This window comes from Equus caballus, chromosome 3, assembly GCF_041296265.1.
Source record: "Equus caballus isolate H_3958 breed thoroughbred chromosome 3, TB-T2T, whole genome shotgun sequence".
NCBI lineage: Eukaryota > Metazoa > Chordata > Mammalia > Perissodactyla > Equidae > Equus > Equus caballus.
Window position 1 is genome coordinate 45,752,233 of NC_091686.1, and position 23,921 is coordinate 45,776,153.

Here is a 23,921-nt window from a genome sequence, read left to right on the forward strand (position 1 = left end):
CATACATATATTGGCTCAAGTCCTCAGATAAAAACCTGGCAAAAGGTCCATGGTGAGTAGCCATTGTGACTTTCTTATTAACCTTTTTATTCTCCAGTGTATTCTCAATTCTCCTTTTAATTCTCCAAGCCAAGGTGTGGCATATACTAATGCACACAATAAAGAAGTTAGTGAATAAAAGACAAAATGAGAGAGACACTAGGACGCTATTATTTTTGTTTCTCAAGTAGAGTAAACAAAGACTTAATCTGGCCCGAAGGTCCATCTCACCTCCCATCTGGATTGAACAAAACCAATCAAAGTAAAATGAGAGGTGAGAAAACCTGAATAATGAAATGTTTAGCATCATAAGGAAAGTTCAAATCATCATAGTTTTCAAAGGAAATAGGGTTTTGGAAAAGTGAAGTAAGTGTTCAGCTTGCTGCATTTTTATGAAAATTGTTGTAAATTATGTAAGCCACAAAATATGTTATGAAACGTTTCTCTGAGGAGTCAAGAGATTTTCCATTAGCTAGTCTACCTGTTAGAAATTGGCATAAAACCGTAATTTTCAAATAGTATGTGAAAGAAGTCATAAATCTAATTTGTACTATCCTGACAAGATTTTACACTTCTGCCTCTGAGGATGACGTCGCATTGTGTCTCCAGAGCTAGCAAATGAGCGGTGATGGCGGAACCTACCCCTGACCTGTTTGGTCCCTACTTGCATCTGATCTTCACATTACTCTCCCAATTTCTTCTTATTTCCTATCATGTCCTTTCATTTTTCACTCATATGACTGTTTTTTCTTGAAAAATATGGTTTCTCCTACCTTGGGATGTTAATAAAAAAATGAAAGGACTAAATACTAGTAACCTTACAGATCATGTCAATCTAAAATTGAAACGTAAGCAATAGAACTAAAAATAATATAATGATGAAAAGCTATAAAGAAGAAGAAAGGGAGAGTTGGCTGTGTCTTTCACAATATATTAATATATTTTGTGTAAAATTGATAAGTCAAATAAGTATACACATATTATTTCATTCTACAGAATAACTACCAGAAGAGCTTGAAAACAGGAAATTTTAAGGGTGTGTGCCTCTGTTTAGCGAAGTTTTGAGTGATAAATTGTTTTTTCATTTTAAGCCCTTCTGTTCTATTTTAGTGTTTGTTATGCACTTGTATTACTCAATAAAAAATGTACTATATTTTTTAATAAAACAGAAAGTGATGGGGCTTGTCCGAGGGCGCAGCAGTTAAGTTCGAATGCTCCACTTCGGAGGCCCGGGGTTCACCGGTTGGGATCCCAGGTGTGGACCTATGCACCACTTACCAAGCGATGCTGTGGCAGGTGTCCCACATATAAATAGAGGAAGATGGGCACTGATGTTAGCTCAAGGCCAATCTTCCTGAGCAAAAAGAAAAGGATTGGCAGCAGATGTTAGCTCAGGGCTAATCTTCCTCCAAAAAACAAAAAACACAAAAAAGGAAGTGATAAGGTTTAAATGGGAAGTTGAAGGTGGGCTGTCTAAAACCTGAGACCTGGGGATTCTGTTCATTAGCCTGAGGCAGATCCCAGTAACCCTGGATGCTCTCAGGCTGGTCTTGCCAAACCACATTTTGAGGAACCCTGATTTAAGTATAATCCCATTTATGTAAGGCTATATATCTTTTTCATATATACATATCTAGATAGATTCATGAGATAGATTAGATAGAGAGAGAGATGAGATGATGATAGATGGACAGATGATAAATAGACAGGGGATAGATAGATGATAGATAGATAGATAGATAGAAAATGTTCTGAAAAAAATTCTCACTCAAAAGTCAATAGTGCCTATGCTAGTATTGTGAAGTTTCAGCTAATTCTTACCTTTATAATGGTACTATATGAATTGGTTTTTTGATGCAATGATCATGTATAATTTCCAAAAAATATAAAGCCTTATTTAAGTGTTTAAAATTGTTCCTTTAAAAAAGAAAAAGAGTAAGCTTAAAGGGAAAGGAAGGGAGAGAATGAAAGTTTAAAATAAAAATACTGAGACAGAAAGATAAAATGGTAAATGGAAAAATGAGATAAAATAGATGACTTTTAAGATAAAGCCAACATCAAGGCAAGTTTCAACCAGAGAAAGAGAGAAAGTCTCTTGTTGACACCATTTTCACTCACCCCTGTTTCTGTCAACACAATGAATACCTGAGAAAAAGTAAGCAACCAGTATATGTATATTTAAAAACTGAGTGCCAAGGTTGAGAAAGCTTGTTCCAGATGCTTCTGTTCCTCAAACCAGATAACGTGGATTATTGGGTTACCTGAGCCTCTAAATATCCAGTGTTGCATAAAGCAGTTTGAGGTAGGTTCTGGCCTGCCTAGGACAATTCCTTTCTAAACTATCTCTCTAATTTTGTTCCTTCTTTTATGCCCATTCCTTTTCTGCTACCTTTCACCAATCTTCATCATTCTTTCTAAATTTTTCTCTCTTCTCATCATTTTTTAAATCTCTCTTCATTATTCTTCCCCCCAAATCATGACATTTGAAATCAGAAATCTCATTTGAGCTCTAGCTAAAATTAATGTTTATGAAAGTCAGTCTCCTCATTTATAAAGGGTTGATGTGAACAATTAGCCTAGAGGTTGGGTTAAGGATAAGATGAGATTATGAACGTAGACATCACAAACCATAAAGCGCCATATAGATTATAGGAGAGGTTGACAATCTTACTTCATGTGTTTTATTTTACTTTCTAAAACTCCCATTGACTTTCCTTTTTCTTTCAATAATCCTCCTTCCTTTCTCTTCAAATTGTTCTCATCCTCATGCTTCCTCTTGCCACCTCACCATCTCCCATCTTCCTTCTCCCTCTCTCCTTCAGTTTTCCTTTCTCCCCTCCCTTCTCCTCCTCCCTCCCTCCCTGATTGGTGTGTGGCAACTGTGAGTCACTCTGGGTGTGAGAATACTGTGGTACTTAGTCTGAACGGGTGAGAAGAGGCAGAGGAGCTGTCACGTCTGCAGCGGCCAGAGGGAATGATGGAGCAAGCTCAACTCTCCACGGAAATGGCTGGCAAAGTAAGTCACTGTTTGCTCTTTTCTGAAGTGTAGTCCTTTCTATGATCTTAGCAGGTAAGACTTTATTATCCAAGGCCGTGTTGAAGTTGCCATGGGAATATGTGTACCATGCTTTATGCAATGGAAATATTCCTGGTAATTTGCAAGTCAGGGTTTAGAAAATAAGATCACAACTGTGATAAAATAAGAACTATTGTTGTTTAAAGAAACAATCCATCTTTCTGTAAAGTAAAAATATTCTCCTACAAAGTTAAAATCATCCTCCAAAGGCAGCCACCTATTAATATAGGAAAAAATCAGTCAATGAATATCTAAACTTGAACTGCATAGAGATTTAAAAACAAAAATGCAATAAATGAACAAGAGTTATAAGACACAGAAACTACGTACCCAGGTATGATAAAATGTTCCACATGATATTCTCTAAGAATGAATTTGACTAAAGGAGCAAAATTAATATTGTTTCTTTTGTCCTATATCCAAGGTAACATCCATCTTTTGGTATAATTTTCTTTGTGTGATGAATTCTAATCTTCTCCATTTTAAATAAATGATTAATATTAGAAATTATAATGCATAAATTTTGACTCTATAAACTGAACTTTGCTCCATAGATCATTTGGCCAACATTAACATCTTGTGCCATTTGGAATGCAGAAAAGAAATCCTCTAAGAATAAAGTGCATCACATGCCTGGCATAAAACAACTTTTTAAACCAAGGCTGACTATCTATCTATCTCATAGATGACATGAGCTATGTAGAGAGCTACATATATACATTTCTCTACAGATGGATATCACTGATTTCCTATTACAACATTTTATATTCTCATTCAGATATATATGTGTCTGTGTGCGTGACTGCTTTCAAGGAATGAAGGAGATCATCTGCATTTCAAAGTGAGATCATCAGAGCAACCAGTCAGCATAGTAGAAGTGAATTTAACCGTGTATGTCACCCAATTTTATTTAATAGCAATAAGCCCACTTCATCTTTTTATTATATTTTTAACAGGTTATCACATGCTGGGCAACCATTGCCTGGACAGCAAATGCTCCCCTGTCCATTGAAGAGGTCGAAGTGGACCCACCAAAGGCTGGAGAGGTTCGAATTAAGGTAAATATAAATGAGACTTTTAGTAGGTGTGGATGTGGATACGTGTGTTTACAATAATTTTACAAATGGCATTTTCTACTTAAAGATAATTAAGATTCCTTCTACTTTATACTTAGATCGATATTACCATATATAATAGTGAGATCATTTCATTTTGTTGAAGTGGCACAAATATGTCTAAAGACTGAAATATTAAATGTTTTAGATACACTGTTGTTTTTAAACACTTCAAAAATCCACAGAGGAAATTATCAACCCATAAACTTCTTGTTTTTTTCACAATTATAAAGTTATTCTGATATGCAGCTATCTGATAGAGCAGGCACTCTATTCCCAGTGGCCATGGCTGAGAAGACAGGGCTCCCTCCCCACCCCCAGCCCCCACCCATAGAGGCTCTACTCCACAGGACTGACCTCGAATACTGGAGCCCAGATCGCCCCCTTCCTTGCCAGCCCTCCCTGGTAGGTTCCACACTGGGAAGGGCAAGATGAGAAGAACTCAGGCTACCATTTGCCCACTCATAGGGCAAAATTGTCACTCGAGAAGAAGCAAGCCAGCCACCATCCTCTCCCACAACTGTGATGTGACAGTGTAGAAGTTCCAATCAGGGAGAAAGGCAAGAAAGGAGGACCATAGATAGCTGCAGCTCTGCTGAGAGGGCTGACTTTATTTGGAAGACAGTGTGGAGGAAGTCATGACTTAAGGCAATGTCAAAAACAATAGAGATCTTAGTGAAAATCAAATAAGACAAGGCCTAAAGCTTCAGGAAACTAGTAGCAGCAAGTTGAGCAGAGAGAACCAGGGAAAGAGACAGTTAAAAGGAGCCGTGCCAACATCACTTCTGTCCCTGGGGTTCCCAGAGGCGGTGAGCATGCCTTAGGAGCAACCAGAGTAGGCACTTGAGAACTCGAGTCACTGCCTGAACCTGGGGCAGATTGAAGGCATTCCCCAAGATACACACAGACACATCAACAAAGAATAAAAGCCTTGCTAGCTTCAGGGGCTTGAGCACAACCTTGGATCAGGCACTAGCAGGCTTGAAGCCACGTTGATCCAAGGACAACTTCTGGGTTTTATTTTATTTAAAAACACACCAATGGAAAAAACTGGTAACCTGAGCATGACGTCAGAGATACTACCTTGGTGGAGAGTGGGGGAGAGGGGCATGGACTTCACAGAATTAGCCTACATGAGCCACTAAATGGACTAACGAGAACAGTGGCATCAACAAGTCCCAGAGGGAAGATTGGATGGAGGGGAGACTAATCAGAATCCAGAGACGCTACAATCTATTCCTAAAATATCCAGCTTTGAACAAAAGATTACAACCTATAAAGAAACAGGACAGTGTGACCTTTAAACAAGAAAGACAGCAGACAATCAAAATGACCTTTGAGGGGCCCCAGAGATTGGATTTAGCAAAGCCTTCAAATCAGCTATTGTAAATATGTTCAACGAACTAAAGAAAACCATACTGAAATAGTTAAAAGAAAGCATGATGGCTATGACTCAGCGAAAAAGAGAATATCAATAAAGAAACAGAAATTGAAAAACATGGAGTGGAAAGGTTTAATCAATGAAATGAAAAATGTACTGGAGGTACTCACTGGAGTAGATTTGAAATAATCTACTGGCAGAAGAAGTAATCCGCAAACTTGAAGACAGATCGTTAGAGATTACACAACCTGAAGAGCAAAAGTAAAATGAGTGATGAAAACTAAACAGACCCTCACAGACCTGTGGAAAGCCACCAAGCATGTCCACAGATGCATAGTGGGTGTCCCAGAAGGAGAAGAGAGAAAAAGAGGCAGAAAAAAATATTGAAAGAGACAGTTGCTGAAAACATTCCGAAATGTGCTGAAAAACATCAATCTACATATCTAAGACCCTCATGAATTCCAAGTAGAATGAACAGAGATGAACACCCAGCCGCATCATAGTGAAAGTCTACATTCAAAGACAAAAGCAAAGAGAAAATCTTGAAATGAGAGAGAGAAAAATGACACGTCACATACAAGGAAACCCCAATAAGACTAACAATGAACACTGGAAACAATGCAGTCCCGAGGGCACTGGGGTGACATAGTCAAAGCGCTTAAGGGAAAAAACTACCAGCCAAACTCCAGCAAAACTATCAAAGGGAAGGTGAAGTACATTCCCAGATTTTAAAAAGACGGAGATGATATGCTGCGAGCAGACTTGACGTACAAGAAATATTCAAGGAAGTCCTTCAGGCTGAATTGCAGAGTGTAATAATTTTGCTTGTTAAGTGCAAATTTTACTTCATACATGAAATATTTCACTGAATCTAAGTTAAAGATATCCTTAAAATTAACCTTTCTTCCTCTTTTTTTAATTATTATTTGTTTTTAAACTAAAGCACAAATCCAGATAATAAAATATCCATCAGTGGTAGGATTTAATAACAGCCTAAATTCAACCTTTTGTAGATGCTCCACTTTTATTAAAATTCATTTAGTTACTGAAAAAAATTGACATAAAACATTATGATATTATAAAACATTATTATATCTGAATATAACCAAAGGATCAAAGCTCAAACTTTTAGTGGATGAAGGAATATTTAAAAATATCCACTTCAGATGTCAAATACACTTGGCAGCCCACTCGTTGGTCATAGCTGAACCCACAGGCTGAAATTTTAAAATTGTGGCTACGTGGCTGACAACAAACACATGAGCTATAAGAATCTCCAATTAGACGCTAGTTCACTGCCACCTTTCAACATCATGGCTGAATGTTGTTAGCGGGGAAGCTCAGCTGAGACGCTTCTTTCAAGTTCCAAAGAACTGCACTATATCATGTCCGATCATGACCCCAGTACCATCTGCACTGGGATGTCCCCTCTTGATTCCAAACCTTCGTTATTCCTCATACCACATTTGCAGTCTTTCAATTGGCACTTGCTCAAAATGTAGCATTTTATGAACTGGTCCACAGTCAATTGTTACCCAAGAAAAATTTATTTCCATCCAATACATGCCACAGAAACCTGGCTGCCTGCTTTACCCCTCTAGCAGGGGTAAATCATTTCGTACTGTCTCGCGTCTGAGCTCTTTGTTTCTCTCGTCTCCTTGGCATCTTTCACGGTCATTGACAATGATCGATCCATTTTAAACACACTTTGGTGGAAAATGTCACTTTCTGCCAGAGTCAGGTTTGAAAAGGTTTTTACCATTGACCTTGGCTAGAACACTTTCTGTGTAATGTTATGAAAAGTTCTCAGTAGCAGCATTTAAGGAATTTTATTTCCTTTTCACTTTATTTTTGTTAGATATAGGGAGGCAATATGCTTTTCTTTAAACTTTGTAACAGACTTGGCATCGCCTAAACTAACTAAGTAGTAATATGTTCTGCAAGAATTAAAATGTTTAGAAAGAGGAGCCATTTCTTTCTTCAATCAGCCCTGTCACCTTGTGACCATGTCACAATAGTGAGGGAGACAGACAGATGGCACGTTTCTTCTCACCTGTCTCATGCTTATCATGGCATGTATTAGCCTGTCTGCTACCAAGATCTGGTGCCCAACACGCTACGGAGAATTGGTCCATAACTGATGAAAATACATAAAATGACCTTCCTGCCAGGAATGCAAGTCTTCTAGTTTGTACACATCTGACATTTGATATTATCAGTCATTTTATCTTAGTTTTTCTACTGGGAGTGTAGTGATATTGCATTATGATTTAAATTTGCATTTGCCTGATAACTAATGAGTTTGAGCACCTTTCATATGCTATTTGGCCATTTGGATGTGCTTCGTTGTGAAGCAGATGATGTCACTTGCCTATTTGTTTTCTAACAAGTTGTCGCCTTTTTCTTATTGATTTGTTGTTTTTTAACATATATATTCTGCATACAACCCATTCAGTTGATTATAAGTGTTACAAATACCTTCTTCCAATCTGTGGCTTGCTTTTCCACTCTCTTACTGGCTTATATTTATGAAAGGAATTTCCTAATTTTACAGCAGCCCATTGATACACCTTTTCCCTAATGGCTAGTGTTGCTCCTGTCCCAATTAAGAAATCAGTGCCTGCCCCAAAGTCTTGAAGATCATTTCCTTGCTTTTGTCTAGAATCTTAACTAGTTTTCATTTCACATTGAGATTTATAAATTTAAATCACCCAGGAGTGATTGTATTGTGTTTGTTGTGAGGCAGAGGTCTTGGTGTCATCTTCTTTCTACTTACCCATCAAATTGACCTGCATCATTTGAAAAGTCTGCTCATCTCACTGCACTGCAGTGCCCTCTTTGTCATAAATCAAGTGACCCAGCATGTTTGGATCTCTTTCATGTGTTTTATTCTGCTCCATTGATCTATTGGTCTATTTTTTCTATCCTTGCACCAAAACTAAATGGTCTTATTATGATAGATTTATAATAAGTCTTGGTATCTTACAGAATTAGTCCCATAGTTTGTTCTTCAACTTTCCTTGACTATCCTGGGCATTTTGCACTATTGCAATGAAATTACTCAGATTGTTGCAATTCTTCATCACAAACCTTACCAAAATTGTCAGCAGAATTAGGCCTCGAATCTTCCTCTTCCATCTCAAACCTCATCTTCAGAAATTGCCACAATGGATTGTCAGCCGTGTTCAGATAAAGAATAAAATGGAAGGGCATCATGCTCAACGGGAGAGTTCACTGTATAATTCCCTTCTAAAATACAGAATCCATGTTTTGCAATGGAGTGTAGCAGCGAATTTGTTCATTTTTCAAAGTTAATCAGCAGCACAGAATGGGAGGATTTAGGAGATAATAGCAAGAGGAGAGTTGACATCGTCAGCCAATTGTCGTCCTCTCCATGCAATGTAGTGCTTATCAATTATCAATGCCCCTCCCCCCACCTCTCATTAAATTCTGAGTATAAGCTCAGCCCAAAGAACACCAGCTTTATACACACTGCTTTGTGGCACTGACTGACCCCTAAGGAACTGTTAACGGGGCTGCTTAGTCACTGTCCGTCATACAGCATTCAAGTCTAAAAAGCTTTATGAGGTTTTCTTTTGGATTATGATCTCTTCCTGAATTCCATATCTCATTGAGAATCCCTGGTTAAGAACCCCTACTTCTTGTGTAATTCAAGAAAATAAGAAAATTTTCCCACATAATTATACACCGTCAAAATAAACCAGTAAAATTAGAAACTTAACATTGATATATTACGAATATGTTATCATAGACTCAATTCAAGTTTTGCCAATTGACCGAATAACCTCCACTTTCATAAAGGACCCAGCTTAACATCCCACATTGCATTTAGTTTTCATATCAGTTGAGTCTCCAGTCTAGAGCCATTCCTCGGTCTGTCCTTGGTTATCATGGCCCTGACACTGTTGAAGATTATAGAGCATAGATTCTGTAGAATGTCCCTCTGTTCAGCTGGTTTGCTATTTCCCAGGTAGACCAGGTAATGACTTATGGCAAGGGTGTCACTGAAGTTTTATCGTTGCGTCCTATCAGTCGATACATGATTTTTATTTACCCATTGCTAGTGTTCTTTTTTCTATGTTGCGCCCAGCTTTTCTACATGTCCTTAGTGGGGAGTCAAATCTGAAAGAGCCTACCTCGCCATGCAGGAAGCTGAACTACCTGTGTATAACTTTTAACTTATACTTGACGACAATCTTACAAGTTAAGTACGATTGTTCTAATTTTACAAATGAGGTACCCAGTGTTAATTTTTTAAACTAGTTAATTGAAATAGAAAAAGAACAGAACATGAAGTTCATTCAGAGTACAAAAGGTGGGAGAACAGCCTAAAACAGTTTGCAAAACAAAAAGGGTAGAGAGGAGGATGATTTTAGTTAGGGGAGGTGGAACCAGCAACTGTTACTGGACAGCTATATTGGCTCAGAGAACTGGATAAAGGATCGAATACCAATACCCTGGACATGTGATCAGTCTGAGATTTCCTATGGTCAGAACCAAGGTGGAGAGACATGAGCTGGCCAGGACAGCTATTCTGACCAAAAACTTGAGGAAACAGATCAGGAAGACATACACATACATGACTTCCACCTCCAAAGATCAGAAAGGAATCAAAGAAGTCAGTCAGCGTTCTACTGAACATTCGGACTGGAAAAAGTATCAGAGCTCCAAGGATCGACGTATGCTGAGCGGGAAAAAACATAGTAAGGAAAATATCCAGACGGAACTCGTTAGTGCTTTAAACATGTGCCAAGTGAACGGTGTGGACGTAAGAATAACGTGCGATTTGCCACCAGCTCCATTCAGTTGTGGAATCTCCTCGCATGGAGGAAAGCTGACTGACATTTTCTGCTGGAATCCCTAGGGAAGGAAACCAGTCATAAGCAGGAAAAAGAAAGAAAACTGTGAACCAAGGCACAGTCTTCCAAGAAAGGGCCTCCCCTCCTGTCCTTTGGGATATTAGCTGGAAGTCATGAACTAGTGTGCCAGGATAAGGACAGGGAACTAGACCTGAAAACACTTCTGTTTTGGCTTCTTCTTTTGGGGGTGCAGGGAAGCAGGGGCGATGCAGGGGGAGAAGCATGAGTTTGGCGTTACCCAGGGGTTCCCTATATTTAAGAACAGGTATCAAAACAGACCATAAAGTTTGAGTTGTTTGCGTTATCACATCCCACAGAACACACAGCTCTCCTTGGCTAAAAGCTAGAGGATGCTTCACTGCTGTTTGTGATGTTAAAGAGACCTAGGGAAAATTATAAAGACAGAGGCAAACTATGTGTTTTGGTCCTTTTTCTGAAACAGCTGTACTACATGGGCACAATCAATAATGTGTTGAATTTATAGCCCAGGCCTTCAAGAACATGCTCTGCCTCCAGACTTGGAAATACTGCATTCGTCAGAAAGATCTAATTTATGACAGGGCATTTATCTCCAATCATTTAATCACCTTTCAGATTCTGTCTTCTGGGCTCTGTGGTACAGATCTGCACATCCTAGAAGGCAAACTCAGAGTTCCTTTTCCTATGATTTTGGGCCATGAGGGAGCTGGAATCGTTGAGAGTACTGGAGACGGTGTAACTAGTGTGAAACCAGGTAGGTCGCTGGCCAAGATCTGTACCAACCCAGTAAATTCTTTCCTAACTCACTCCTAACATTTCCCCAAAACCACCACAAAGATCGCCAAACTCATCACATATAGACAAAAAAATGTAAATGCAGTCACAAACCAGATATAAAAAATGAGGTAGCCTAAGATGCAGAAGCTTCCAGTTTTGTGTTTGACTGAAAGGACTCACAGAAAAAGAATCTTCTAGTCTGCCTTTCCCAAATAGAACTAAACATTGCAAATCTATACAATATATTGGAATATCCTGAGATTAAAAGTATGTACGATTAAGAGCATTTCTTCCACACCTACGCACACGCACACCCACGCACACTAGTCACAAACACACGTACTAACCGTTTAAATTGTCTGAAGTAGGCATCATCTATAATAAAGTTTCCTCCAGAATTTGTAGTTATGTCTTCCACATTGGATATAATTCATGTTTCAAACACTTTGCAAGATGCTTTACAAGATCACGCATTATTCTAACAACAAACATATGGCATAGATATTTTATGCCCATTTATGTATGAGAAAATAGAAACTGGCAAATTAATTCCTATTCAGCTGGTTTAGCTACTTAATGGAAAGCTAGGATTAAAACACAGGCTGCCTTACCTCAAATTCGGGGCTCTTAATCAATGATATAATATCTTATCATGAGTATTAATTCTCCCACGAACACTAGGGTATTAATTCACTTTTTCAACAAATGTTTATTAAGCATGTGTCAGGTGAAACACTGCTAGGCTCCTGGCATAGAACACTAACCAAGGTAGATAAGCCTCATGCCACAGATATTGCTCTCATTCTCCGACTTAGCTCTCTATTATTTTGTATTTTGAAGATGCACTTGCATTAAAATGGATTTGTTTCCATTCCAAAGTGAAATGATGATTAACTTCCAAAGATAGGAACTATCATTAGAGCGAATTGCTAACACCTACTACAAACAAGGTCCTGTCAATAAATATGGTGTTTCTTGCACTCCATCCCTACACCCAAGCTGGTCATCACTTTCTTTGTTCTTCTTTCCTCAGGAGACAAAGTCTTAATGTTCCCTCTTCCGGAGTGCAGAGAATGCAGCTCCTGCTTACACCCCAAGGGCAACTTGTGCTTGAAAGAAAAGTTAGTTGCACTTTCTTTGACCTCCTTTCACCCAATTTGGTTTCACTGGTACAGGTATTGACTGGGAGCTAAAATCCTGTATTTCTCTTCTTGTCACTTTCTGTATCTGTGAAATAGTGTTCTTTCTCCAAATGGATTAATGTTAGATGGAACCAGCAGATTCACCTGCAGAGGAAAGAAGATTTATCATCTTTATGGCACCAGCACGTTCGCTGAATACACTGTTGTGCATGAGATTGCAGTGGGGAAAATTGATGCTGCTGCTCCCATGGATAAAGTCTGTATCATGAGCTGTGAGGTGCCTACAGGCTTTGGAGCTGTGTTCAACACCGCAAAGGTGGGCATGCACTCTCGTGCTGTTTTTCTGTGGCTCTATCCACATTCTGGGAGCCATGTGGTCAGAGAGCTTCTCCTGTCAGAGAGGAAACAAAGTGGCCTTTTTCCTTCCTATTAACACAGGAGCATCAGCTCTGGACGACTCATGGAAGTTTATGTTGTGGATTTGCAGGTCACCCCCGGCTCCACCTGTGTGGTCTTTGGACTTGGAGGAATCGGCTCGGCCGTCGTCATGGCCTGCAAAGCCTCTGGTGCCTCTAGGATCATCGGGGTTGACATCAATGAGGAGAAATTTCCCCGGGCAAGAGCGCTGGGCGTCACTGACTGTCTCAACCCTCGGAAGCTCAAGAAGCCCGTCCAGCAGGTGGTGGTGGAAATGACGGGCTTTGGTGTCGACTTTGCCTTTGAGGCCGTGGGACTCATCGATACCATGGTATGTGGGCTTGGGGCACGGTGAATGGGAGCTGCCTGTCAACATGTGGGGACACCTTAAATTATCTTCATGAAGACACAAAATTATTGTCATTTTTAACTGGTCATTTTTTATTTATTTATTTTATTTTCACTTTTTTGAGAAAGATTAGCCCTGAGCTAACAGCTTCCAATCCTCCTCTTTTTGCTGAGGAAGACTGGCCCTGAGCTACCATCCATGCCCATCTTTCTCTACTTTATATCTGTGACGCCTACCACAGCATGGCTTGCCAAGTGGTAACGTGTGCGCACCCAGGATCCAAACCCGGGATCCGAACCAGCGAACCCCGGGCCGCCAAAGTGGAATGTGCAAATTTAACCACTGTGCCATCTGGGCCACATCTTAACTGGTATTTTTGAGCACATTTTACATGCCTTGTACTGTGCGGAAATATTTACATACTTTTTTGCATTTAATCTTCATATCATTTTATGAAATAAGTATTAATCCTCATTTTCAAGATTGAAAATCTCAGTTGTCATTAAGTTAAAGCAGCTTGCCTAAGATCTCACAGGGGGATATCACATACTATGCTATTCCATGTTATTTCTCCCATGTAGCTACCCTAAAAGTATGTTTTAAGCTTGTGAGTCAGAAGAAGTGTGATTTGGGGTGCTGAGATTCTCCTCAGTCTCTTTCTGAAATTAGGTCGCGTCTCTGGAGTCCTGCCATCTGAGCTACGGGGTGTGCGTGATTATCGGAGCAGCACCTTCCGATTCACAACTCTCCTTTGACCCAATGCTGATTCTCGCTGGGAGAACCCTGAAAGGCGGCATTCTGGGAAGTAGGTCTTTGATTCCACATGGCCTTTGCCAGAAAACCGACCACCTGCATTCTGCTTGGCAAGAAATGGAGTGGGGAAAAGCTAGGAAAAACACTCATCTATGAAAGGAAATAGAAGACAATGTGTGAAACACAAAAGCACACCTTTACCTTCCCTATAGATGTTTACTACCTGTGCGACCAAAAATAGACTAATATTTTGCCATTGTTAGTAAGATGCAGAAGAGCCACATTTCAGGGTGCTCGCTGGCAACTGGATCTTCATAATTGGTGAGGAGTCATCTCACATCCCTGGGTCATTCTCCAGCACAAGATAGGACTGGAAGAAGTTCTCACTGTATTGACCCTCAATTCTCGCCTTAACAATCAGACTAATTTGCTATCTAAGAACAAAACAGACCACTCTAATGTGGTCTGCTATTTGAATCTCTCTTTCCCAAACAACACCCCCAAATTCTTCTCTCACCACACCTCAACCCACTCCCAGTATGCTTCCAGATCAGCACTGTCCAAGAGAATTTTCTGTGATGATGAAAATGTTCTATAGCTGTGTTGTCCAGCTCAGTAGCCATAAGCCATATGTAGCTATTGAACACCTGACGTATGCCTAGTGCAACTGGAAAACTGACTTTTTAATTAGATTTAATTTTAATTAATTTAAATTTAAATACGCAAATATTTTAAATTTATTTAAAGTATTTATCTAAATAGCCACTCTATTAGACAGCACAGTTGACTTTTGCTAGAATGCTCAGATCACATTAATTTGAGGGGGGCATGGAGCTTAAAAACATGAGTTTTGCTGTTAGATCACTTACTAGATGTGCGACCTTAGCAAGTTATTTAAACTTGTTAATCACCATCCTATCATCTGAAAAATAGGGTAGATAATAGTTCCTTTCTTATTTAATATAGTGAGAGCTAAACGAGAAAATGCAAGTAAAGCCCTGGAAAAATAAACTGACACATATTAGCCACAAAATTAACCTTGAGTTCTAGCAGTAACAACAACGATTAAGAGCAGTTTATTGGCCCAGACAAAAGATGAGGAGGAAGGCACGTGTATTGCAAATGGTACTGGAGGATTTTTTGCTGGTTTAAAATATCTGGGTGCTCCTTCCTTTATTCACTGGTGCCGCTTTGCATGAGTTGACCGAATGTAAATAAAATCAGATTAGTACATGGATGTCAAATACTAGAGAAAATTTTACCCTGGACCAACCTCCCATTATAAATTTTTCTTTTTTTCTAGAAACTCTAGATGTCTGAATTTTCCAATTTGAATAAAAGCTCAATTTAAAAATTGAACTATTTCAAGGTGCTTAGGCTGCTGCTTGGAATGAGTAAGCGTAATTGACACTGATATTTCTGCTCAGTGCCAGCCATCCTTGGCTTCGATGGAGGAATTTATTCACATTTTCTAATACTCTTCATCGTGCGTCTGTCATGTCTCCTTCCTCCCTCACTATATGCAAACAGACTGAGGAAAATCACCCTTAACAAAACTCTCATTCTGGATGGAAAAATCTGTGATGGTTTTTCCCTCTCATTCACTTCCTTGCAGAAAAGATTTTATGTTACTCAAAATCCTGCATACCAATGACGTAATACCCAGGTCTTTTACTATGAATTGTACTATTAGACCACCTAAAATATTTGTAGCCAGGGCTCTGATAAAGAGTACCAACTATCTCTTTAAAACGCAATTCAAACTTCTTTTCTTACCATATCTTAAGATTTCATAATAGCCTTAAATGCAATTTTACATGGCATTTATAAAGAACATCACGTTATAGAAACAGAAGTCTGCTGGGAATATAAAGACCTGGGTTCTAGCTTCAGCTTTGCCACATTCTGGGTGTGCATCGGTGTTTTAAAATATACTCAGGATTTGATTTATCAGATTTTGTAAAATGACAGACCCAGAGACAACTGCCTTGAAAGGAGAGTTTATTAATCATAGTTCCCAGGAGGAGGGGGCATGCCACGCCATGCAGGGCCAAATGGGGAAGACCCAGGGTCAGTCGGGGGGCAGAAAAAGCTAGGAGAAAACATGGGCCAGAGACTTTGCTGTGGTTTTCCTGAAAAGGAACAGGCAAGGCAGGCTAGGCAAGCCAAGCGAGCTTCAGCAGGGTCTGGGCTGTAGGGTTGGCCCCCAGTTGTTGGGGAACTGACCTGCGGTGATTTAGGGCAGGAGATAGTGTCCCAGACTGTTGGTGCCTGAGAAAAGGAGGGTGATGGGGATTTGTTGGTTTGCATATCAAAGGCGCACTGAAGCAAGCTGTTTGCTATGTCCAGAACTTAGCTAGCCCTGGGAGGGCCAGTCCCTCCCCAGGTCCACAAGGCCTGAGATACCAAAGCATCATAAACTACAGAAAATGAAAGACACAAGAAATACAATCAGTGATAAATACTTAACCTCTCTAAAGCTCAGTCCCCTCAGAGTTAGAGACATGGGGGAAATAAGGCCTGTGTCTGCCTTGCTCACGGTGATCAAATCGTCAGTGGGATCCAGGCAGCTTGCCACCAGCATCTTCAGCAACTATTGTGCTGCACTTACTCTCCAAAACACTGCTAAAGAGGTAGAGATACCTATCTCTGAGTTTGAAGTGCTAGGTTTCTGAAGATCTATCTAGAGCCTCAGGTGGAGGGAGAACGTGGTAACTCAAATCAAGCCAGATGGAGGATAAGCGGTTATAGGAAATCATCAGTGTCTGAAGGCAATGGAAAGCTGCAGCTGTCGGTCCGTGATCACGACAGCGCTGGGTCCACTCCACAGTCCACTGCAGCCTACAGAGGCTCCTCCGCGATACTAGGTAATCTCAGCACTCCTGAGCGGGATCTGGGTTCTGCCATGGAACCAGTTCCCTTGCTCTGATGATCAGGAAAAGGGTCAAGAGGTAAATAGTTTACTCTCGCCCATGAATGCTTTTGCCAGTTTTATACCTAAATAGTGCCTTTGATTCTTTCGTTAGTTTTGATTTTTTCAGTTCTCATTATTGTTGACCTTTCCTCCTACAGAGTATAAAACCAGAGACTCCATTCCCAAACTGGTGACTGACTACCTGCAAAAAAAAATCAACATAGACCCACTCATAACACATAAGTTGCCTTTTGAAAGGATCAATGAGGCATTTGAATTGCTCCAAGGTGGAAAATGGTGAGTATTTGTGTGGGTGGGGTGTGTGTGTAAGATGTATCTGTGTGAGATATCTGAGATGTGTGACTCTTACATCCAAAATCTTATGAAGAATGAGTTTTCAGACCAAGTCAAAAGAGGGTGGTTGTGGGAAACAGTTCAGAGAAAGACAACAAAAGAGCTTTAAGTCAGTTGTGAGGAGCCCTCAGCCCTTTATTCAGTCAGTGTGTGACCTAAAATGGCTACCTTTGCCCAGGTCACTGTCCTCATCTATAAAATGGGGATAATGCTGTCTCCTCTCTTGAGAGACCACTATTAAGATCAAATGTGAAAATAAAAAGGAAAGACCAATAAAGAAAGAGTAGTACAAAAATACATTATAATAAAATTTTCGTTTTTTGCTTATGACCAAAAAATTAAATTACAACTTAATTAGCAACCTGGGATGACTAATACAACTTTGAAATGAGCTAACTTCCACCAGAAAATTATTTATTTATTTACAAGATATAATTTGTGCTGCTTTTTATTTTCAATCAACAGCTTACCATTGGATATTTCACAAGTATTTCTAGTCACCAAACATTCATTAAGTGACTAATGGCAACACTGTGCTGGTCTCACTGCAGAAACAGAATTGAATGTAAACACTGTCTTCAGGTCACTCGTGGTCCTGGACTGGAGAGTAAGGCACTGCATACATAGGTAACCCCAATTTAGGGCTGACTATGATGTCTGGTCAGAAGAGCCCAGACTCCACCTGCAAGGCCTGGAGAGCTCCTTTCTCACTGGGAGGTGGGGAAGCCTCAGAGGGGCCACCCCTGAGCTGGGCCTGGGAGCTGATAGAGCTGCGACCTGATGTCTGGGGAACAGGCGCCGTAGAATTGGGAACAGTGTACAAGAGCCCATAGAAGACAGAACAAAACTTGCCTGTAGTGAGCAGCAAACCATCCAGTCTGCAAGGACCCAACTGTGTTTCCAGAGGGCAGTGAATGTAAAGTCCTGATCGCAGAATGGTTTCTGTGGAAACAAGTAAGAGTGCGAGGAGGCTGAATCTAAAGAACACTGAGTTTCCCTAGGATATTATCTTGCCTTTCCTGGGCCTCCCTCTGCGACATTGCTATGAGGTCCCACCCAGTAGGGACTGACAGGAATCAACAGCACCTTGGTTGAAGTTATTGACGTGCGCTGAGTAGACTGAGTGAAATCAGTCGAGTTCCAAACCACCTGAAAAACACACATGTTGGGTTGTTTGACCTTGAAGCTGCTTTGCAGCTCTGTGATGACAGCTGTGCTTCTATGTATTTGGAGTTCGGAGCTGAGGAGAGTAGGATTATGGGTTCTAGAGCGCTGTGACCCAAGCAGATTTATAGCGAGAGAGTATTGAAATCTGTTGACCACTAGCCCTGGAAAAACAAGAGACAGTCCCCACATTACTGACAGTGGACTAGAAGCTTCACCTTCATAGGAAAAGGAAAAGCATGCTGAGGGTTTAGCAAAATTGCAGGATTGTTCTCCATTTGCAGCATGAAGTTCACACAGTGTTTCATACAATGGTGTATGTGAGAAAATCTAAACTGAAAGCTGGAGAACACATAGATTGTCAAGCATTTTTAACTTAGTATTCTCAAAAAAATTAAAGACCAAGGTCACCAAAATTGTGGGGGAAAATGCAAAAGGTGGATCTAATTTCCTGAGGAGATGAGATAGGCACGGGTGCTAACTGGATGGCGAGCTAGCATTTATTTATCGGATGGCCACTTTTGCAGAGTGCACAAGCACGTCAAAAGATCAGAAAAGCTGCCATTTCTGCCCTTCACGTTAACTATGACTAACAGGTGGAGACTGCAAATAAACCCCAGATCTTAATTTACAATCATCATCTTCCTTATCTTGAAACCAATTTCACAACTTGACCCTGAAAGAAGGCAGTTTGCTCCAGCTTATTCACAAAGTCCTCAAGCAATCTTGCTGACTTGGACCATCAGGCAATGTTACTTCTCTTTATATTTATTTTATTGGAATTGGCTCAATAATTATCGATGATTTGGGAACATTAGGCTTTGGCACCAATGGTAAATATATTAACTTGAGCCTTTGTAATATTTACAGTGTATGTGGTAATAGAACATAACAGGGGGCAATGAACCTGAGACAGTCTTTCCTGAGGAAAAAAATGCAGACCAAGCCTCTGGGTTTTACACAAAGATCCCTGGGCTGGATGATTATTAACCCTCCCCACCCACCAGCAGGGGCCATTTGTAGACACCTTTCTGCAGAGGGACCTGTTGAACTTACCTTTTATAGGGTAGGAGCAGTTGTGACCTCTGAGGTCATTTGCCTGTCACCTTCGCTTTATGAGGAAGAAAATCAAGACCCAGGGCCATGCAGTGCAGTGACCACCAGGATCACATCGCCAGTGTCCAGCTGAGCAAATTCTCCTGCACTCTTACTGCTCTTTCTCTACATCTTCCATGCTCCTCTCACGTCTTGTCATTGCGCCCTTGCACACAATCCGTCAACCACACTGAGCTTCCTCCAGTCTTCCCCCAGTCCCTGCCCCTCAAAGGATGGCACAGGCTCCCTTGTCTCTGAGCCTTCGCACACCTATTTCCTTGTCCCGGAACCCATCTGTGCCCAAAGCCCACCCCCTCCACACTCCACGTTCCTTAGCTCTCAGCCATGGACCAAATCACAGTTTAGCAAGGCCTCCGAGCTCCCTGAAATCGGGGTGACATATATTTCCTCTCTGCTCCCATTGCACCTGCTGCTTCCCCCGTTATGACATGGCCAACACTGTAATGTACCTATCTGATTAGTGATTTGCTTGCAACATTAGACTGTGGGTTTTTTGAATATCACATTCACCATCACTACCCCAGCATCAAGCACAATACCTGAAACATTGGAGTTGCGAAGTAACACAATTTTGTTGAATGAATGAATAAATAAGAACAAGAATTAATGAGCCAAGGGCCCTAACACAAACGCGTTCAGAGCAGAGGAATTAGAATACTGCGCACATCTGGGGAGGCTGTCAATGTACAATGTGCAATGCCTATTATTCTTCCTAACAGAGAACTCTTTCACAGCTATTGAAAGTGCAGGTGTAGCATCACAGCAGATGAGGAACAAAACTAGGAAAACGCCATTTGAAGTCAAATACTGGGATGGTCCCCAGGCAGCCACTCACCACGAGAAAACAGAGAGAGGCTAGGGGAGTCCCCCTTTCCCACCAGCACAGCTCATGGCCCGAGGAAGGGCGATTAGAAGTCATGGAGTGAGGGGACTCTAACTGTGGACCCAAATGAGATGGCTGCTCAGGGCTCACAAGCTGTCTTCCCTTATGTTTGCCTCCCTTACCCAAATCAGACCCCAGGTTGCCAGTTACCCACGAACTTGATTCAGGAGACGTTCTCTGGTGTCTGTGGGGGAAACAGGGAGATAAATGTAGAGATAACAGAATGGGCATGGGTAGACAATTTGTCTTTTAAAATACTCACACTGTGATTATTTTGTCCTACCCCTATTTATGCAAGCAAGTCAGTCATTTCCATGTTTGATTTCTTGTGTTTCAGCATCCGCTGCGTCCTCTCGTTTTGAGATCCCAGATAGTAAAAATGGAGCATGAACATGCACAGCAGCGCTCTTTTCTGCCTTTTTCAACACTTTGATGACTAATTTGCAACATGTCGAACCCAAGATTGGAAAGAGGGCCCTTCTGGAATTTTAGAAATGGAACAAGTATAATAAAATAAACTACTTGGAAACTGATGCTTACATTTCAGCCAAACGCTTGAAGAGAAGAATGAAGAATTAGTGATGAAAAGGGTTTTCTATCCATGCTAATGATCTGATTTCACTTCATAGTTGTTATATTATGAATAAGCCTCAACGGACAGCTTGTAATTTTTGAAAGCCTATTTTCAGTATGGAATCCTTCTCCAGTGTTCTACACGTGGCTGAGTTGTCCTGTTATGGAAAGAACTTCTACCCATAGTCTGCCTTCATGGGCAAGTAGTGGGAAGAAAGGTAACTAACTCTTTGAGTGTGAGCTTGACATACATTGGGCCATATTTTCCTAGCTGGACGATGGAAGGGTTGATAACTATGCTTCAAAAGTGGTAAAACTCCATGGCACTCAATCTTACCTGCCTTTCTCAAACAAAAACAAATCTTTCCATTTCTTCTCAATATGCTGTTCTCAGGTGGTGGGCCTGCAGTTTTGGGGACGGAGCTGAGCCATTGGTCATTCCCTTTCTCTACTCCATTTCCCCAGCCTGTGATTGAATAGTTAAATCTGGCCACTAATTACGAATGAAATTTGGTGCCAAATGGCTGCGGTTTTGCTGTGTCAATTCCATCAAGCAGAACCATGGGATAAACAGAGGGTAGCTGGCAGGACTCAGGCAAAAAATTGCCACTCAAATTCTTTAATGATAGCAGAGTCACAAAAATTATAAAGAATTGATTGTTGGCTCTACACTTTGGCTATATCATTGGCTAGATTATATGAAAGACATTCCTGGTAGGAAATCCCAAGAAATGTAAAATAATATGCAACAAACATCCCCTCAAATCCATGTTTGACCTAAAGGGGGGGGGGCGGTGCTCCAGGGGAGCAGGAAGGCAAATTAGCAATGAGCAGTGAAGTTGCATCTGACCTCATGGCTTTTACTGATCCAAGAACCTGTGAGGTGGGGTAATAAGGGCAAAGCAAGGAACATGCAGCCTTGGCGCTGGCTCAATGTGGGGAGCTAGAATGGAAACTCATTCACACCCCACATCTTCCAAGGGCTATGTCCTCAAATAAACCAGAGGGGTTAGTAAATATTCCACCCATGGCAAAAGGAAACAACAGGGACTATTTTTTTTTAATAGCCTTAGAAAGGGAAAATTCTCGTATCATATTTTGTGAAAATGTTCCCGCGCCCTGGGTTCTTGTCCCCCAGGATAGAAATCAAGAGACACAACAAACAGGAGTAGACAAGTAAAAGTTTATTGGCTTCTGCACAAGCGAGGCACAAGGGGGCCTGTGAGGAAAGCAACGGGGCAGGTGACCAGGTCCTTAGGGAGCAGGATCATGAGGCTTTTATTAGGCAAAGGCTGGGCAGGAGTGCCTTGTCACAGCATGTAGAGGTGGGATTGTGCTTGCGTCTGCGCTGTTGTTCGACATGCCACCTCCTGCGTCGCATGTATCATTAGCAGGCCAGCTCTCCCTCCCTGGGTGTGACCTCTACTATGCTCATGGGGCTAGAGTCACCTTCAGGGGACTCCTGGGTGCTCGGGCTCATGCGTTGGGCAGGAAAGTCCCGAGGCTGCAGAATGTGGATCTTGGTGGCCTCCATCTGATTCCCCCAGCTTGCAGATGGGTTAGGGGCCTTATCTTGTGAGGCCAGGGTCTTGCAGATGACCCTGTCTCCTTAGGCTGGTTCCTGCCTCAAAAATATATATGCCCTCAGATGAATTCAATTGGAATTTATTCTAACTGATTGGTAGGTGGAAACCCCAAGCCAGGAAATTTTATTGTAATGGTTCTAAGTAGGTCACATTCTAGGTCACCTGACTAAAAATATCTTTTGAGATTGTGAATCAGAAGTTCAATCAATTCAAAACAAGTCATGAAAGGACAAAATGAAAAGGGGTAGAAAAGGCAGAATGAAAAGAAAGTAAGGAAATATATCAAGACTTCTAAAAACATCAGCATTCAAAATAACGTGAATGGATTAAACTCCCTAGTACAAAAGAGAACTGCAAATAAATGTTAGACTCTAATAAGCAGGTTTATTGTTAGTAGTAACATGGATAATATGATCTTTAATATTTAATAATTACAATATTAAATGATAATATGAGTAAGTAAATATATCAAGTTTGTTTTAAATCAAGTGTTTGGCCGTAAAACAGATACAGGTACAAAGGGAGCCTGGCAGAATTGTTGTGGCTGAAATGCTCACAGACCAAGAAGACCATGGCAAGACGACTAGGAGCCAGCAGAATGTTGCTCCCACTGGTCAAATTTAGGACAATTCAAGCATCAAAAGAATAATATCTTTCATTGATGATGACACATTGAATTTTTAAAGATGATTTCATAGAGGACTTCCACCATGGGAAGACGGAATAGACATGTTCATTAGTCCTTGCATTAAGTACAATAAAAAATCCTGGACGTCATACATAAAACAAACCTAAGAAGACTCAGAAAGCTGGAGAGAAGAAGGCAGAAAGGTAGAGACCTGAGATCCGAGGCAGCATATGGGTGTGAGCTCCTTGGGTCCTCCTTATGCCTCATGTATCCCAGACTTGGAGCTGAAGAAGCCAGAAACCTTGAAACGCCCACGGGCGCAGATGAGAAGAGGCCCCAACCAAAGCCTCCTCTCTCGAGCCAGAGAGTTAGGGAGGGGCAGCCTGGCAGGACACAGATCTCTTAGACAATAACCGCTCTAACCCCACCAAACGCCATGGAGAACCGTGGCCCCAGCCACACCCGTGAGGCAAAGTCTCAGCAGGGAGCTTAGGTATCCACCTTCAGACTGTAAAGAGGCCCCAGACCCCCACCCACCCACCAGGTGCTGTCAAAGAAGGCAAAGGAAAGATCCGGGAATTTCAACCCTTGTTTTGGCTAGTGCCATCAACTCCTTAGTGACCCTGGGGACAAGAGGGCAGGACCCTGCCCAGTCTTCTTGCACCATCCTCTCATCTCCTGGGCCTGTATTAGACGATGCTCTGCTATTCATTCATAGGGTTTTCACCACCAATTTTTTTGGAAGTGGGTGGCCAGGTCCTTCTTCCTAGTCTGTCTGGGTCTGGAAGCTCCACA

General features: G+C 41.1%; 1 protein-coding gene across 1 annotated transcript; it reads left to right on the plus strand.

Annotated features, from left to right (window-relative positions):
• The first annotated feature begins 2,675 nt into the window (after window positions 1-2,675).
• LOC100066438 (alcohol dehydrogenase 1) lies at window positions 2,676-22,962 on the plus strand. Its single transcript, XM_005608602.4, has 9 exons — window positions 2,676-3,055; window positions 4,072-4,173; window positions 11,086-11,224; window positions 12,281-12,368; window positions 12,486-12,705; window positions 12,877-13,137; window positions 13,825-13,960; window positions 16,981-17,119; window positions 20,677-22,962. Exons 1-9 carry the CDS (start codon window positions 3,014-3,016, stop codon window positions 20,699-20,701), a joined length of 1,152 nt encoding a protein of 383 aa, XP_005608659.4. The 5' UTR covers window positions 2,676-3,013; the 3' UTR covers window positions 20,702-22,962.
• Window positions 22,963-23,921: the final 959 nt, after the last annotated feature.

What these genes read in the sequence shown, in the direction of transcription:
- LOC100066438 (XM_005608602.4), top strand. Translation starts at nt 3,014, where the DNA reads ATGATGGAGCAAGCTCAACTCTCCACGGAAATGGCTGGCAAA. An exon ending in AACTTGTGCTTGAAAGAAAA is followed by an intron (nt 12,369 to 12,485) that starts GTTAGTTGCACT and finishes TCTGTGAAATAG; the next exon opens with TGTTCTTTCTCCAAATGGAT. An exon ending in TTGCTCCAAGGTGGAAAATG is followed by an intron (nt 17,120 to 20,676) that starts GTGAGTATTTGT and finishes CTTGTGTTTCAG; the next exon opens with CATCCGCTGCGTCCTCTCGT.